The following is a 16,160-nucleotide window of genomic DNA, read 5'->3' as shown; positions in this document are numbered from 1 at the left end:
ACCAGGAATGTGCAAGAGCTTTTCCTGCAGCCCAGCTTCTGCCCTGCCCTATTTTCAAGCCCACAAACAGCAATTTATTTTGTGCAAAGATCAAGTACCCCACCATAATTTCTGAACTAGACCGCTGCATGCACCAGCATCCTTTTTTCTTTGCTTCTACACCTCTTCCAATCCCCCCAAATCCCTGGTCATTACACTGAGTCCAGCTCAGGGTACCCAGTGGTTGCACACGCACATTCCCATAGACACTGTTCAGCCTGATTCCCTGCCAGCAAAACCTAAAAAGGATTATTGATTATAGTTGTGCATTGCTTTAGTTATTGATTGGAGAGAGACTTCTAGAAAGAAAAGGTGTTGAAGACTGGATGGAGTTTGGAGCACCCTGGCCTAGTGGAAAGTGTCCCTGCCCATGGCAGGGTCTTGGAATGAGATGATCTTTGAGGACTCTTCCAACCCAACCCACTGTTGGGTTCTGTGAAAAGGGGTGGGAGATCTGCAGGCTGGGAAAGCCCTTCCCAGGTGCAGACCTGGAGTCTCTGCAGCCCTGGAAAGCCCTTCCCAGGCTGTCCCCCTCACCTCGGTGGACTCCTCCTGCTCGTTGATGACGAGGAAGGCGTCCTCGGTGGCCTGGCGCTTGGCGTCGGCGATGGTCTGCTCCATGCGTGCCCGCTCTGACGCGATCATCTCGAACGCCTTCTGCTCCGCCTCGGCCACCGCCTTCTGCACCTCCGACATGGCCTGGCGCTTCACCTCGTTCACAGCTTCTTCTGGAAGGAAAGAGCAGCCTCACTCACCCACCCTGGCATGAGGGAGCATTCAGAGAAACAGTTCCAGCAGTGTGTTCCCAGCACCAGCATCCCGACCGCTCCCGGGCTCGGTCCCACGGGATCCCTGTGGCATCACAGAGATGGAGCAGAGCCTTTTGGAAAAGCCACAGAGGGGATGTTGGCAGCCAGATGTGCACATCCTGGGGCGCTCCTGCAGCTGGGCTCCTGCTGTTTCTGCACAGCAAATCCGCAGCATCTGTGTTTACCCCGAGCGAGCCCGCAGGATCCCCGGCCGGGGTCACCGCAAACACTCACCGGCTTTTTTCCAAATCTCCTCCGTGACATAGCCCGTTCCCGACCTGCTGCTGAACTCCCTCAGGGAATCTGCTGGAGTAAGGGACACAGGGAAAGGTTGGCAAAGCCTCATCACACCCAGCTGCCGTTCATGTGCCCAGTGGTACCTCAGGACATCACGGGGCAGGCAAGGATTGAGCAGCTAAAACTCAAAGCAGAGCACTCCTACGGTTAGAACCATTCCTCAAATGCTCAGGTGATAAATCACAACATTAATTAGCACCTTAAATAATTTATGACACTGTATAACCTATCTTGTGGTACTCTAAAACAACAGGCAATGCTCATAAATGTATGTAATCCAAGTTCTGCACTGTCCAGAGGCTGTGAGCATCAATCTGTAGACCAGCAGTTTGCATTTAAGCACAGCACTTCCCAATCCCAGGGCAATTCAAAGGCTTGAACCGATGGACAAACTGTCCTCTGAGACACCTGGAGATGCTGCTTGATGCTTAACTGCACCTTCTCACAAGAAAAATAGAGCTCGAAAATTATCCCTCGGTCCCACAAGGGGAGAAAGCAACAACGTTCCAAATTTGTATAAAAATTTTTAAGTATATCACCTTTAACAAGTGTATTAGTCATGATATCCTTAAATATGGAAGGGCTAAAAGCTGGCTGTGCCCCCCAGGCTGTCACACACACCCACTGCTCCTCAGGCTTTGTGGTAACTGGAGACAGGGGCACTTGGATTCCTTGCAGGAGGATTCACTCTGTATTTTGTATACAAACAAGTAGAATATACATCAAATTGACATTTATTCTTGCTAGAAAGAAATCCATTTTTATTACTGAATAATCAGAGGGTTTTTTTCCCCCCAGAACTTGATTTGCAGCGGGTTTGTTTGGATGGAAATCAGAATTACATTGAAATAAATCAGCATTTTAGACTTGTTTTTTGTACAGGGTCAAAGCCCTGCACACTGGAGGGGGAAACTAGTCAGCTTGGATAAAGTTGACTCATGATACAAAAACAGAATTAGTAACACAGGTAGCTATTACACTTACAAAAGCCTTTGGTATTTTTAGAATAAACAGACCTTGATGTTTAAAATCCTTCAGGCAAGAAGGACTGGAAGGGGGAGAGTGGTGGAGACTAACACTTCTCTCCCGCCTTTTCACCTCGGGTTTTTCAGCTTTGGACCAACTTTGGCCAGCAATAACAAGAGAGAGGCTCTCCCAGCACGAGCAGAGCTGCCTTTAGACGTCCACAGAAGCTGCATCCTGTGTTTCCTCTCTCCAAATCCTCCACAAACACCTGAGCAGCGCTTAACCCAACTTATCCCGCGACGGCGGGGCCCCGCTCACCGCTGCCCACGGAGTCGGCGCTGGCGGGGCTGTGCTGGCGGCTGAGCAGCTCGGCGCTCGCCTTGCGCGGCTCGGCCGTCTCGGAGCAGCGCCGCTTCCAGTAGTTGAGCTCCTCCCTGTCGGCCTCCTGGCAGCGCCGCAGCACCGCCATGGAGCGCCGCGTCTTCTCCACCATCTCCATGATGCAGTTCAGCGCCTGCGGGAGGGAAGGGATGCCGGTCGTGCCGGGTTTCGCCTTGCGGGGACCCACCCAGGCAGACGAGATGGGAGAGAGGTGGTTTCCCGGGGTTTGGGATGGTGCCGTGCCCAAGGATACGGCACCGGGTAGGGTCAGGACAAGAGGTAGCTCAACACCTCCAGCCCACGCTCCTAAAAGTGGAGAGGAAAACCCCACCACGTTCCATGGGATTAGGGTTGGTTATGATCCTGGTGCCAGGGCTCTACAGTCACAGCCCAACTCCCAATGCTCAGCTATGGGGCCTCTGCTCCACCCCAACACCACCCCCTCAAAAAAACCCATTAGCTTTAGACCATGAGGTCTCTCTGCATTTATGATCAAAGCTGAATTTTAATCCCATCTCTTTGAGGGAAACAGCAGTGAAGTGCCTGGAGGAGCTGCCTTGCTCAGAAGGAAAAAGCTCAGCATAAAATCTGCTAGGAGATTTTATGCTAGAAGACCCACCAGGTCTTGCTGTTGGTGCCTTTTTTGGTCCATAAAAAGCTGGCACCTCAGGGAAAAAAAAAAATCTTAAAATACTGATAATGACAGATTGACTCATTTTGTAAGTCCATATCCTGATTGCACTTAGCACATCTGTGCACTTGTGCTGGCCCAGGGCCGGGGCAGAAAAGATCCCAGTGGGAATAAAGCTGGGTTTGGTTGCTCAGCCAGCCATGGCAGCACCTGGCCATGCTCTGCAGGAGATCCCCAACTCCCATCCACCTGATTTTAGTTTCCACTGACCAGAGGCGGAGGAAATCTGCCAGGAGAGTGTGACAGCTCCTCTCAACCCTCGCCACCATCATCCACCTGCTTGTGGTGGCTTCTTCCTCCACCAGGCAAGCCTGGATATGGTATCAACAAGGAAATCACCAACTGGAGCAGGTGGAACACTGGGTTGCTGCTTCCCACAGAGCTTCCCACAGCCCCTGCCATTCCTTACGTGATCGAGATGCTTCCACTCATCCGCCCACTCCCTCTCTGTCAGGCGGTGATCCACCAGCTCGTCCTGGTAGCCTCCATTCAATCCTGCAACAAGCCACAGCCACAGAGGGATTAGATGCACCAGTGGAGAGAGAAGTGGCCCCAAATTAAGAATAAAGAGCTCTATTTCCAGCTCCACATAGCTGGAATTTTAAAACACATCTCCAGGTGGCAGCTCTACAGGGGTAATTCCATGCTTGTGCTTTTTTATCCCTGTCTGCTTCACTGTCTGGGAAGTGCCCCAATCCACTTGTGGCTCCAGCTCTGACCTGCCCGTGGAGCTGGTTCTCTTGTTATAAACTCACAGCAGCTCAGAGCCCGTGATTCAGGCTGTTGTGCTGGAAACACATCATGCACCTCCCACACATCCCTTGGAGAAACAGGGCAGGGGTTCAATCTCTGCTCTCCTGCTTTGGAGATCTTGGAAAAGTTAATTTCTATTTCCCTGTGCTCTCTTCCCGCCTGCGGGGTTGGCTACACTCAACTCACACACTAAGTCCTTCCTCCTCACCCTCAGTGACTCTAGCTTTCATAGGGGGAAATACAAACTCTCAATCCTCTTGTTTGTAACTTCCCATGGGGAACTGTTTCCTCTGAGCTCCCTGCAAAGACTCAGCTGTGAGGACATGCCCAGCATCACACATCTCTGGGTACCAGTGGCCAGGCAGAGACCAACACCAAAGCTCAATGAGGAGCCCTCCAGGCTCTCACCCAGCCCGCCGTGCCTGTCCCGGATCTCTCTGTGCTCCAACATTTTGCTGGGGTCCCTGTAGAGATGGGAGGTGGCAATATCTTCCAAAGTGTAGTGCTGAAGGGGTGGTGGGGTGGGATGGAACTGCCCGCTGGGGTTCATCAGGGGGATGGTGAGGGCAGGGCTGTGCCGGGGCGCGGGGCTGATGGTGCAAACCCTCTTGGCCGGAGGCTCTGTCGGCAGCGGCTCCCTCTCAAAGCTGCTGTCTTCCCTCCTGCAATCACACCAGCAGAGACAGGCATTCCTTAGCATCCCATAAATGTACTCAGAAAGATGCAGATCTGGAATCAGCAGAGTTTGGGCAACAGTGATTTTACCACGGGCTAAATGCAGAGAGCTCAAACAAATGCGCTCGATTTGTGAGGCGATGCACAAAGTGACCCTGTCAAAGAAAAGGGTTCAGGATGCCTGAGTGCTGTGATTCATCTCTCTGAGCATGACCAAATTAAAATTTCACAGTTTTTATAAATTTGAGGCATGCTCCACATAATTGCATAACAACTTTTATCTTGGAATAAAATGTGGTGAAAATGAAGCGCATCCTTCCCAGCCCTGCCAATGCCTCTGTTCATTGCCTTGGGGGTGGGAAACTGCTCAGCTCTCTGGCTGGAGCTTTTCAGCGCTACCCAAAAGTCCCTCTGGGACAGAACCTGCCTGAAAGAGGAACCCAACCTGAATTCACAGTGCAGCAGGAGCAGCCACTGGAGTCTTAGAATAGTTATTGGGAGCGATAAGATCCTGGATGCCGCTTAAAGCTTTGTCAGCAGCACTGATAAAACAAAAGTCACGACTTCAACAACTGAGCAGAGTGACAAAAGCTGTTTTTCACCTGTCTGGACTGTGCCTCTTGCCATTGCCGTTGACCTCGATGAGCAGCTCGGAGGAGTCAGCGGGAGACGTGGTGTTGGTGTTGAGCAGGATGTGCTCATGCTGTGCCAGGTACTGGGAGGGCGTTTGCTTGGCAGCGCGGGCACAGTGCAGCAGCTCCCGCTGCAGCAGAGGGAGGTTGGCCTGGAAAACAAGCACAGGGCAGGATTACAAGAGGGCAGGGGTTTCCAGCTGTTCCAAAAGGTTTGGTCTTCATTAATACCTCAGAGCAGTAACACCTGTGGCCCATGGCCCCCACTCAGGAACCTCCAGCTACTGGTGTCCGCACTGTCAGATTTACCCGTGCTTTCCCAGGAGCCTGATGTTAGTGGACCCAAAATCCAAGTGTTGGAAGCACTGTGTGCTTCCAGCATCCAGTTACCCAGAGATGTTGTGGAATCCCCATCCCTGGAAATGCTCAAGGCCAGGCTAGACAGGGCTTGGAGCAACCTGGCCTAGTGGAAGGTGTCCCTGCCCATGGCAGGGGGCTGGAATGAGATGAGCTTTAAGGTCCCTTCCAACCCAAACCATTCTGCCATTCTGTGATTTAACCATCCCAGACAGACTCGGTGTGCCAGCACTTCAAACATTCTAGACCTGAACATTTGCAAATAAGATTATAGGCTCAGAAGCTGCCACATGGAGCTTGGTTTGCCTCCTTTATCTCCAGCACACAAGCAGACATATGCGGCACACGGCACAACGTCAGCCAGTCCCACACGGCCACACTCTGTGCAGTCTGTCTTGGACTCCAGCAGAATCGCTGTGCTGCTAGCAAGGAGAGCTTTCCCAGCAATGTCACACTGCCAAGAGGCACAGGCAGGCACACGGAGTGTCAGCAAGCCCCAGCAGGTCCCTGTCACCTTCAGGAAGGGGATCACAAACGGCCGGAGGGGGAAGTTGGTCGCCTCTTGCAGCTTGCAGTGAAATTCCTCGATTGTCACCGTCGAGTTCTGAGAAAAGAAATTAAGAAATGAAATGGCAATTTGTTCTTATTTTTAGACATGTGGGAAATGGCTCCAAATGAACAGAACTGGGAGGGAGACAGCATCTGCTGCTCCAGGACTGACAGTGTTTGCATTGGATGCTGCTGGATGCAGCCAGCAAGGCTCAGGCCAGCGGAGCAGGAATGCTGCTCTAAGAGAGGGGAGGGAACTGCCTGGCCCAGCACCCTCCCAGCTCCAGGGGGAGGCAGAGGATGACTCCAGGGCAGCAGGACCCAGCTGGCATCTACTGCATGCTGGGGCAGGCTGTGGAGAATCAGACTTTGATCCCAGCTGCTCAGAACTGCACACCTCCCTCCCCTTCCTCCCGTTCAGTTCTCCTCATCTAACTATCCATGGAGTCTCATCAGCCTTCTGTTCACCGTGGTCCTCTCCTGGTCCAGCCCAGCATCCCACGGGGCTGCTCAGGCTGGGGAAGCCACGGGACAACAGCATTTGATAATCTGCATATAAAAAACTCACCCCTGCAGCAGTAAGTACAGTCTGGGGTGAGAACAACAGCCAAAGGGACCTGGACAGATTCTCCTTCCCTCCCCAGCAGGGTAGGCTAAGGTGCTACCCTCCATCCATGGAATTAAATATGCTATATAAGTGCAGCAGCAGCATTTTACACCCAGTGCATAAGCGCTGGGAGCGACCCTCAGGACATGGACAGACTCAGGTCTGCTGCCAACCTTGGAAGCAGAAATGCTCCAGGCTGCTGCAGTCTAGTTCCCTTCAGTGCCTGCTGAGCCTCAAAAGAAATGTGCCAAGAAGCACAGATCAGTGCAGGAGCTCCACTGGGTGCCCCATGGGACCACAGCTGCCCAGGGCTCCAGGGCCTCAGGCCGAGGTCACAGAATGGTTTGGGTTGGAAGCATCTTTAAAGGCCATCCCATTCCACCCCCTGCCATGGGCAGGGACACCTGCCACTGTCCCAGTTTGCTCCCAGCCCCAATGTCCAACCTGGCCTTGGACACTGCCAGGGATCCAGGGGCAGCCCCAGCTTCTCTGGGCACCCTGTGCCAGAGCCTGCCCACCCTCACAGGAAACAATTTCTTCCTAATGTGCAGTCCAAACCACCTCTTTTTCAGTTTAAAGCCATTCCCTCTTGCCCTGTCACTCCATGCCTTTGTAAAGCACGAGGAGTATCGTGTCTAATGCACTGGACAGCATTTCTCCCAGCTATTCTGTATAAATGCAAACAATGGATACAATTCTGCATCAAGACCTGTTCTTTTGGGTTTGAAGGGTGTTTTCACGGCAGGGGTTAGGAATGAGATGATCTTTAAGGTCCCAAATCAAACCATTCTGTGATTCCATGATTTACAGAAAAGCTTTGTCCAATTCCTTCCAGGTTTCCTTAAGTTTAGCTGCACACAAGCTCGTGCCTAAGCCACTGAATCAACAGCTTTTTGAAACACAGCAAAGGCAAGAAAAAGAAATCATTGAGCTTCTCTGGAAGCACAGACATAAGAGTCTTGCTCAGCAAAGATGCAAACAGACAACATCGTGTGCCAGGATCTGGGAAATGCCAGGCAGGCGGGGATGGTGCAGGACTTACCACCAGAGCCAGGACGAGAGTGCGGACCTTCTCCCCGATCTCCGGTGAAATGTCATTCCCAAACTGCTGCAGGGTGGTGAGGAAGCGCTTCAGCTTGCTGAGCTGCCGGGCTCCACACGTGGCTGGGAGCTGCTGGTTGGTCAGCGAGGAGGAGGAGGATGAGGAAGGGCCGTTGCTGAACCTCTGGGGTGGGGATGGGGCCCCGTTCAGCGTCGGGGGGGAATGGTTTATTCCGTTGGGCACTGCAAAGGGGAGACAGAAGCGACGCTGAGCACCAGACGGGCACAGCCCTGTGCTCCGGTGCTTAAGTGGATCCATCCTCCAGCCAGGAGGCTGCTGCTGCCGGGGGACAGCTCAGGTGGCTCCACCTTGCCCGAGGAGGGCCGGCAGACCCTGCCCTGCGCCTGCCATCCCTCCCTGGGGATTCACGGGGAGTTTCGCAAACACGGTTGTTTTTTCTAACCTGGTCCCATCTGCAACTTTGCCTCCTGTAAGTGGTGAGCATGTCGAAACAGACTGAAGGGCTGCAAGTTTGGGAACTCGGCAAGGGATTAGGATAAACTGTTGACATCCCCACGCCGTGGTTGCACAATGTCGAGCCCTGTCTGACGAGCAGCTGTGCACTGGGGCCCCAACTCCATATAAACCCTGAATTTCAGAGTGGAAAGCACATCGCTGGAAAGAGTCACAGCTGATCCACTGGGTTTATCCTTAAAAATCCAGCCCTGAATCCCTTAAGGATTTAAGTGCTGACAAGGGGGCCACAAGGTATAAAAACAATTTCAAGTGATGGTGTTCAGAGAAGCCCTGAAACCACCTGGCAGAGCTGCCCCTTGCCTGTGGGAGGAGCAGAGACTTGTGAGAAAAGATGCCAAAATTTCTGCTACAGCTTCAGGAGGATCATACCAAATCCTGATGAACCTAGTGAGGGGTTTTTCAGAGAAGACAGGAGGTACTTGAACAGTTAAACCACTCTGGGGCATGGCAGGGTTGGAGGCTGGAAAGGCTCCACACACCTGGACCATCGTGGTGAGCACAGGAGGGAAACTTAACCAGAGTCAGTTAAGACGCAAGGAAAGATAAGGCTACAGAGACCATCAAAGGTGGCTCCTGCTAACCAAGGGGTGACAGCCCTCACTGACAGATGATGAGATGAAGGTGAAGGCCAGCACTGAGAGGATGGAGGTACAAAGGCAATGTGAGCTCATGCCTTTTTTTAAGGAGCAAACCAACCTGAAAAACTCCTGTTCACACTCCCAAAGCAGCAAAGCAACGGTGACACCAGGATGTACCCACAGGTACAGCTCCACAGAGCACACCAGAGCTGTGTGAAAGGCAAGGCCTTTCTGGTAATTACTCATAAAGGCCTTTATTTCACTATAAAAGGGCTATAAATAGGGTGAAGCTGCCAAGAGAAGCTCCTCTCAAACAGCAAAGGCTGTGCAGCTCCGTGCTCTCCGGCGGCCACAACTGGGGCGCTTTCCCCCTTCTCTATTTCACTTCCTCTTATTCTTTCAGATGAAAGTCTGGGGAGAGCAACGGGCTCTATTTATACCTCAGGAGAAAGAGGGGCTGTGAGACCCCCCTGGGGCTGCAGGGGACCCTCGGGAGAGGCTGCCAAGGAGGGAGCAGAGGGTGGACAGGGGGATGCCACGGAAGCGGCGTGGGCTGGGGCTGCCGTTAGACACGGCCCCGTAAGCGCGCTCCGCCTTTTGGGGCTCAGCCCTCCTGACCCTCTGCCAAGGGCCCCACCGCAGGGCAGCTGGCAGTTATCTGATCCTGCACATCACCAGGATCTGCTCCACCACAGACCACAGACGTCCAGGTGAGAGCACAGCGCTTGAGCAAGCGAGGCAGTGTACCAAGACCGGAGGGATTGGTGGTTTGGAGATAGCAGGATGATAAAATTCCTGGGAACAAAGTCCTCATCTAAGGCTACTCTTAAAAATTCTGCCTTAGGTCCTACACAGTTAAAGGTTTTGCTGCTTCTCCAACCCTGTGTTAGTGATCCATAGGCAGGCATGGCTTTGTTCCAAGCGCTCCACCTCACCTGCCCAGGCCATGGGCTTTGACATGGCAGGTCACACCCCACTGAGTGACCAAGACTCTCTGGTGCAACTGAGAAATGATAAAGCAAGAACCAACTTCACCACAGGTCGCATCTCTCATTTATCTTGGAAAGAGGCAATTAAGTCATCTGCAATCAGCAGATTCAGGCTTCTTGGCCCTTAACAGCATGCCAAGCATCCTCATTGGAAAAATTAATTTCTGTCACTTTGCTAATGGTCTTTTTCTGCCTGAGCAAGAGGAGAGCCATTAACAACGCCTGAGCACATAAAGATGGGGACAATGTGTCTGGCGGGATAACCCGGTGATTAGCGCTGCTGCCAGCACCACGCAGCTCATCACAGGGTGTCCTCCAGGAGGCTGGGCTGGAAACCTCCAAATCCCACTGCCAGCATGGAGCTGTGAGACAGCCCAGACACCATCATGGGCAGCACAGCGATGCATGAGCAGCTAGGGAACACTCTGTGCAGGGAAAAGGGGTGAGGAGAGCATGGAAAATATGTACATGCCGTGTGTGGGGGTCAGATAACTCCATGCCCAACATAGTAAAGCAGCTTTGCTCTGGAACAATGCTTTTAGAAAGACATTAAATGGCTTAAATGCTGGCTAAAGAAGGAAAAAAAAGAGCCTTTCTAGGCTGTAAGAAAAGGCTGAAGGTCCTTTCCATCCATGGAGTCACCTCTGAGCAACGCTCAGCTAGAAGAAGTGGGTGCAAGGCTGCGCTACAGCTGGGCAGGATCAGGACTGACTGTGGCTTAATAGGAAAGATTATAAAGAGGAGATGGAGAACAGAGAATCTGGATGGACAGCAAGGAATTTTTAAGGCTGGGAAATTAAAAAAGAGAAAAACTTTCTAATCTCAGCTGCAGGAATGCTGTCTGCAAAGTGAGATACAGCAGAGTGGGAATTAACTCCTCCAAAAGATAAAGAGGACAGCCCAGCTCTCGGCTTGCTTGAAGCCGACCTGATAAAAGATTCAATTTCTTAAGGAGTTTATGGTGGAAATCAAGGCTGCACCTGCAAAAGAGACTCAAGGCAGCATCAGGAGCAAGGCAGGAGCAGGCAGGGGGGCCAAGGGGGATTACACCCCCTGTTTTATGTCCGGCAGGCACTACGGAACTGCAGGAAAGGCCCAGGCCCCCTCCCTCGCAGGCAGGCAGCATCACCCGCCGTGCCCTGGCTGATGGCTGAGACATCCCGGTGAGCTCTAGGAGCAGAGCCTTCCCTCCTGCCCAGAGGCGGCCCCAGGACCAGCAGCATTCGGGGTCTTACGTGCAGTCGGAGTGAAGGACACGGGCCGGGGGCCGCCGGGGTTGACGGGGGGCAGCGGCGGCATGTTGGGAGGAGAGGACCTGGACTGTATCTTCACTTCCACGGGCGATCCGGGCATCACTGGCACCCTCTTCTCACCAGCAACTGTACCAAGAGAAGGTGGCAAGGCTTAGCGACACTCAGTGACACGCATTTCCCCGCCCAGCACGCCAGGAGCGGTTGCAAGGGTGAAGATAAGAGCTGGAGGAAGTCCCGCAAGGCTCTGGAGGGTCCCGAGCTGGGGACGGGCACCTGGGGCCACGCCTGTGGTGTCTGTGCCCGCCATCCCAGCCTCCTGACTCCATCTCCTCACCCCTCATGCCCAAAGATGCTGCTCAAAGTGTTTCTGTCAATCTGCTTTGCCCCTGTTTGAGATCTCTGATGCTCCCCAGATGTGCCCACACACACCTTGCCGAGCCTTTCCAGAGGAGTCACAACCTCTGGGAGCCATGCAACAAGGAATTTGGACTTGGGCTGTGCCAGAAGTGACTGGAATGGGCCTGGGGTTGTAGATGAGCTGGTATCAGCTACTCACAGTTCCACTTCTGATGGATTAGTGTCTAATCTATCACCAGTTCAAACTGCAGCTTCCTCTGCTGCCCTGTCCCAGCTCAGGGGAACAGTGTGATCACACTCCCAGCTCCAGGGGCTGGGATCAGCTTCACAAGACCAAAAGGAAGAAACATCCTAATGCAATAGGGAGATGCCTTTGCCTTTACTTTTTTTTTCTTTTTAGAGGGTTGTTTTGGGGTATTTTTGTTTTTAAAACGCAGACAACTCAGCAGACAAAGCCTAAGGATCTCCAAAGCACAGCTCCAGTAGGAACCAGTCCCATTCCAGGAGTGCTCTGTATTGCACTGCCAGTGTCTCCAGTGTCCAAGACCCCAAAGAAATCACCCCTCTGAGACGATGGTCCCCACACCCTGCTCTCCAAGCTGCCCCTCCCCTCGCTCAATTAACTCACTAACGAGAAGTGAGCAGCTTGTCCCACCCAGGAACACGGCCGGGTCCCCAGCACGTCCAGCTGCACCCCAGCTCAGGCTGTGAGGGAGCTCCACCCAACTTCCACCTCTCCAGTGATGCGAGCTGGGCTCGGGACCATTACCATCTAATTTGTTATCCACAGCTCTTACCAGTATCCGTCAGCTGCAAGACACTCAGCTTTTGAGCCCAGGCAAAGCATAAATGCTGCTTTCCCACAGAGCGCTGAATAGGTGGGAAATTCTGCACTGAAATACAACCCAAACCTGCTACTTCTCGACTCCCAACAACAAAAAAGCTGCTTTTGTGAGCAGAGAAAACACAAACTGGCACCTGAGCCCTAGTGTTGCTGCCTGGGATCTGCTCTGTCAGCCCCAGCACCTGCTCTGCCACCGAGCTGCCTCATTTATTTTCCTTATGGCAAGTCATGGGGAATGCCAGCGAGGTAACAAATGAACTTCGCTATTCCCAGCATTTCTTTCTGCTGTTTGCAGGAAGGGGAAGCAGGGATGATACACACTGAAAATCCATGTTTTCCTGCCCTGTCAGTACAGGTGGAATAACCTGGGTTGGATAACCCTACAAAACCCACATCCCAGAATATTTGTGTCTTCATTTATCTAAGCCTGCTTTCAAGAAAAGGAAAAAAGTTCTAGGCTTTGCTTTCATGAAGTGGGAAGATACTGAAGCCATGGGAAACTACTATTAATTTTAACATATAATAACTACATTAATCCCATATTGCAAACTACTGTACATGTGGTCCAGCCTCTGATGTGCAGACTCTCCCTGTCATTACCATGCATGAATATGATATTCAGATGAAAAACCATGCACTGATGTAGCAACATGATATCATTTATACATGTAGGCACCTATTCCAGCAGGTGAGTTAATCAGCAAGAGCAGGGAAAATCCCCTGATTTTCTTTCCTCTCTAAAGAAATGCAGCAAAACAGTGAGATGTTGTACACGAAGTCAGGAGTTATTTCTACCACAAAAAGACTGTGTTCCCTCACCCAGGGAAGGAAGGGACACGCTGCTAAATGATCCACATTTTTCTATCAAAGCAGCACTAATTGTGCCTCTCCAGCACTTGGTGTCAGCTGCCCAATGGCCACTGTCACCCACCTGCCTCCTCTTCCCGTGAACCCCCCTTTCCCAGGTGTACACGGCAAACCTGATATTGCCATCCTCTGGAGTGCTTGAAATCCTTAAGTCTTCTCCTATTCCTTCCTAAAATGTTCCTGGGGCACATTAAGAAAGCAGAACTAATTTGGTTAATTTAAAGGGAGGGAGATAAATTGTGCATAGAATTTACAACCCCAAAATAAAACCAGCTACTGTGTGAGACACCAAAACTGAAGCCCACAAGAAGCCAACACCTTCCTTTCCAAGCCCACTCCAACAGACAAGAAGCAAACAGGATTGTTAAATTTAAAAGCTTCCTGCTAATGACCTGGGGCATCTATAAACGCAGATAAAAACCATCTTTCTGACGCTCTTAATTTTGAGCCTAAACGTGTCCATTTAATGAGAATCAGCTGAGAAAACCAGGCTGTGACCAAGGGCTTGAATCAGCCTTGAGTTGACCTAGGGCTAAAACTGGGCCAGTGAGCTGCTCCCTGGAGAGAGGCCGCCTTCCTGGTCTCATTCTTTTATTTCCACCACTCAGAAATATCTCCTGGCTCATCAAGAGCAGTTCTGCCTCCAGATGCATAGGGAGGATGCAGAGATGCTCCTCAAAACGTGTGCAAGTCAGCTGTGTCACTCACCTAAAGAGTCAAACGCCATCACAGATTTTGTGAGACACTTTAACAAGAATAGTTGTCGCTAATGACCGAATGCTCCAAGCACCAGAGCGAGATACCTGCACAAACTGGAAACATTGCACTGCCTTCATTCAAAAACTCCTCCTTCCAAACTTTACCTAGATTACAAACATAAATGCTGTTGTTACATCTCAAGCAGTGCCTGCAGGTGTTCATGGCACAAGCCTTTGGCTGCCAAGTTGCCAAATGTCCAAACTTTGCGGTGACACGTGCTCAGCCGTGCACCAGGACCTGCCCAGGGAAAGAGGCAGCAGCGACAGGGACAGCTGTGTGGGAGAGCTGCCTTCCTGGCCTCAGACACACTGGAAATTCCCATGGGAAGACGACTCAGAGAGAACAAAACCCAAGGAGACGCTGTTTTAGTCTGGGCTCGGTGCGAGAATTCCATCTCCTCCCGGCAGCGGCGGGTCGCGCAGCGCGGAGTTGGCAGCGCTGAGTTGCGGATCTCGGCCGCTCGCGCTGCCGGCTGGGCACGGGCAGCTGCAGCCACGCACCAGCCTGTGCTCCCGCCCCAGATATCCCTGTGTCCCATTTAAGGAGCCCAGGTGTGCAAGAGAGCAGAAAGTGCCAGAGCTGTGAGCGCACCTGGAGCCCTCCCTCCCTCCCCGACACGCTGCCAGGCCCCGGGTTCATCTGCCTCCGCTCTGGCTGCCCGTGTGCACCAGATTTCCTTCGCTGCTCCAGTTCCCATCCTGGCGTAACAAATTAAAAAGGAACATATGTCAGGATTAAGTGCAGCTGATAATTTTCCTTTCTGGAGAGGAGAAAGAGCAAAGGGAGGCAGTGGGAAGAGATGCCAAGAGAAAATCTGGGGTCTCAGCTGATCCTCAGGGAGGTCCCGCTCCTGCATTCCCAGCACTCCAACACCACAGCACATGTCAGAGGGGGCAGGTTCAACACCAACTCCAGACAGATCTTATCCTACTTATTTTCTTTAAAGAAGTCTTCCACCAGTGGTGTTTAGTACAAAGGGAGTGTTGCTGTGACAGGTAACCTCAGCATCTACTTGCAGTAAAAACTGTATAAAGAAGCTGCTTTATTAATCCCTTCATGCCTGTGGGCTTGAGGAAATGGAAAAGGTAGTAGGAAAAAAACCAGCAATAAGTTAGGGAGTATCTCAAGTACACTGGAATTTAGATTAATCCTTAAATTCCTTTGGAAATTAGAGAATAAACTAAGTGATGAAAAAGAAGTAAAAACAGTGGATGAGGAGAACTGGATGTTACCTTCCTCAAAAATGCAAGATAAGGAGCTGGAGAAGAGTGACAGTGAAGCAGACAGACACAAATGATCTCCTCATCCTTATCATCTTCCCAAAGTTCAAAATATAATTCAAGGCAGTATCTGGGGGTGCTCCACTCTGCTCAAGAGAAAGCCTTGATCTAGATTCCCTGGCAGAGCCATGGATCTGCTGAGGCCAAGGGAAGAGAGGAAGAGCCACTGCTACAGAGCAGAAAATAGGGATGCTTTACATAAATTTACACTGTCATGTCTTCACAGGCACAATTAAATCCAGCCACCTCCCTGTGTGCTATCTTCAAGCCATTCCTGATGCACAGGTAGGATTCCCCTTGATTCCATGGCATGAGAGTAAAGGAGGAAGGATGAATCTGTCTGCCCTGGGAGCGATTTTGGAGCACTCATTTGTAAATAAACTGCAAAGAGTCAGAACTGTGTCTCACCAACCCATGTGCCAGACCTGAGCTCTCCAGCTTTCTGTAGAAGTCAAACCATGACATATCTTGGAAGAAATAAGAGAAAACCACATAAAACAGCCCTGCAATACCAGTAGCTATGCCCAGGTAGGGGTTTGCTTTCCCCTTTGGCAGTTTGCAGGACAGAGAGCAGGCTCAAAATCAGACCTTGTCAACAAAGCTTTTATCACTAAGTGGTTACATTGCAAACCTGTAAATTAACAAAGGTATTTTTTAAGTAAAAGGCTGTGTACCAGGGTTTGCACAGTGATTCAGTCTCAGGAGGGAAGGCATGTAGTGATTTCACACCGAAAGGTTTAATCAAAGCAGGTGTTTTCAACTTTCATCTGGAACAGGCAGAACATATTCATAACCTAAAAACCCTCTCCTTACCCCAAAAAGTTAAAAGCCCCAAATTCATACCTGCCTCTTGAGACCAAGGGACTGGAGAATTGTCCCAGTAACAGCCAAGGTTGGA

The 16,160-nt window shown here is 51.4% G+C and overlaps 1 protein-coding gene across 15 annotated transcripts in view; it reads right to left on the bottom strand.

Annotated features, from left to right (window-relative positions):
- Positions 1-16,160, bottom strand: part of CBFA2T2 (CBFA2/RUNX1 partner transcriptional co-repressor 2) — a 57,765-nt gene that overhangs the window by 4,256 nt on the left and 37,349 nt on the right. For 12 of the 15 annotated variants that reach the window (XM_040079886.1, XM_040079893.2, XM_058422699.1 and 9 more), the window contains 9 exons: positions 11,138-11,281; positions 7,799-8,040; positions 6,115-6,204; positions 5,214-5,395; positions 4,345-4,598; positions 3,593-3,678; positions 2,430-2,625; positions 1,083-1,154; positions 577-767 (listed from right to left, as the gene is read on the bottom strand). In XM_040079886.1, coding sequence (XP_039935820.1) covers positions 577-767; positions 1,083-1,154; positions 2,430-2,625; positions 3,593-3,678; positions 4,345-4,598; positions 5,214-5,395; positions 6,115-6,204; positions 7,799-8,040; positions 11,138-11,281 — 1,457 coding nt within the window. The remainder of the gene's footprint in view (positions 1-576; positions 768-1,082; positions 1,155-2,429; positions 2,626-3,592; positions 3,679-4,344; positions 4,599-5,213; positions 5,396-6,114; positions 6,205-7,798; positions 8,041-11,137; positions 11,282-16,160) is intronic. The other 3 variants (XM_040079888.1, XM_040079887.1, XM_040079889.1) reach the window with 3 other exon arrangements.

Source organism: Hirundo rustica, chromosome 16, assembly GCF_015227805.2.
Source record: "Hirundo rustica isolate bHirRus1 chromosome 16, bHirRus1.pri.v3, whole genome shotgun sequence".
In the NCBI taxonomy this organism is placed as follows: domain Eukaryota; kingdom Metazoa; phylum Chordata; class Aves; order Passeriformes; family Hirundinidae; genus Hirundo; species Hirundo rustica.
The sequence above is the reverse complement of the archived record's forward strand: the minus strand, read 5'-3'. Positions and strand labels throughout refer to the sequence as shown.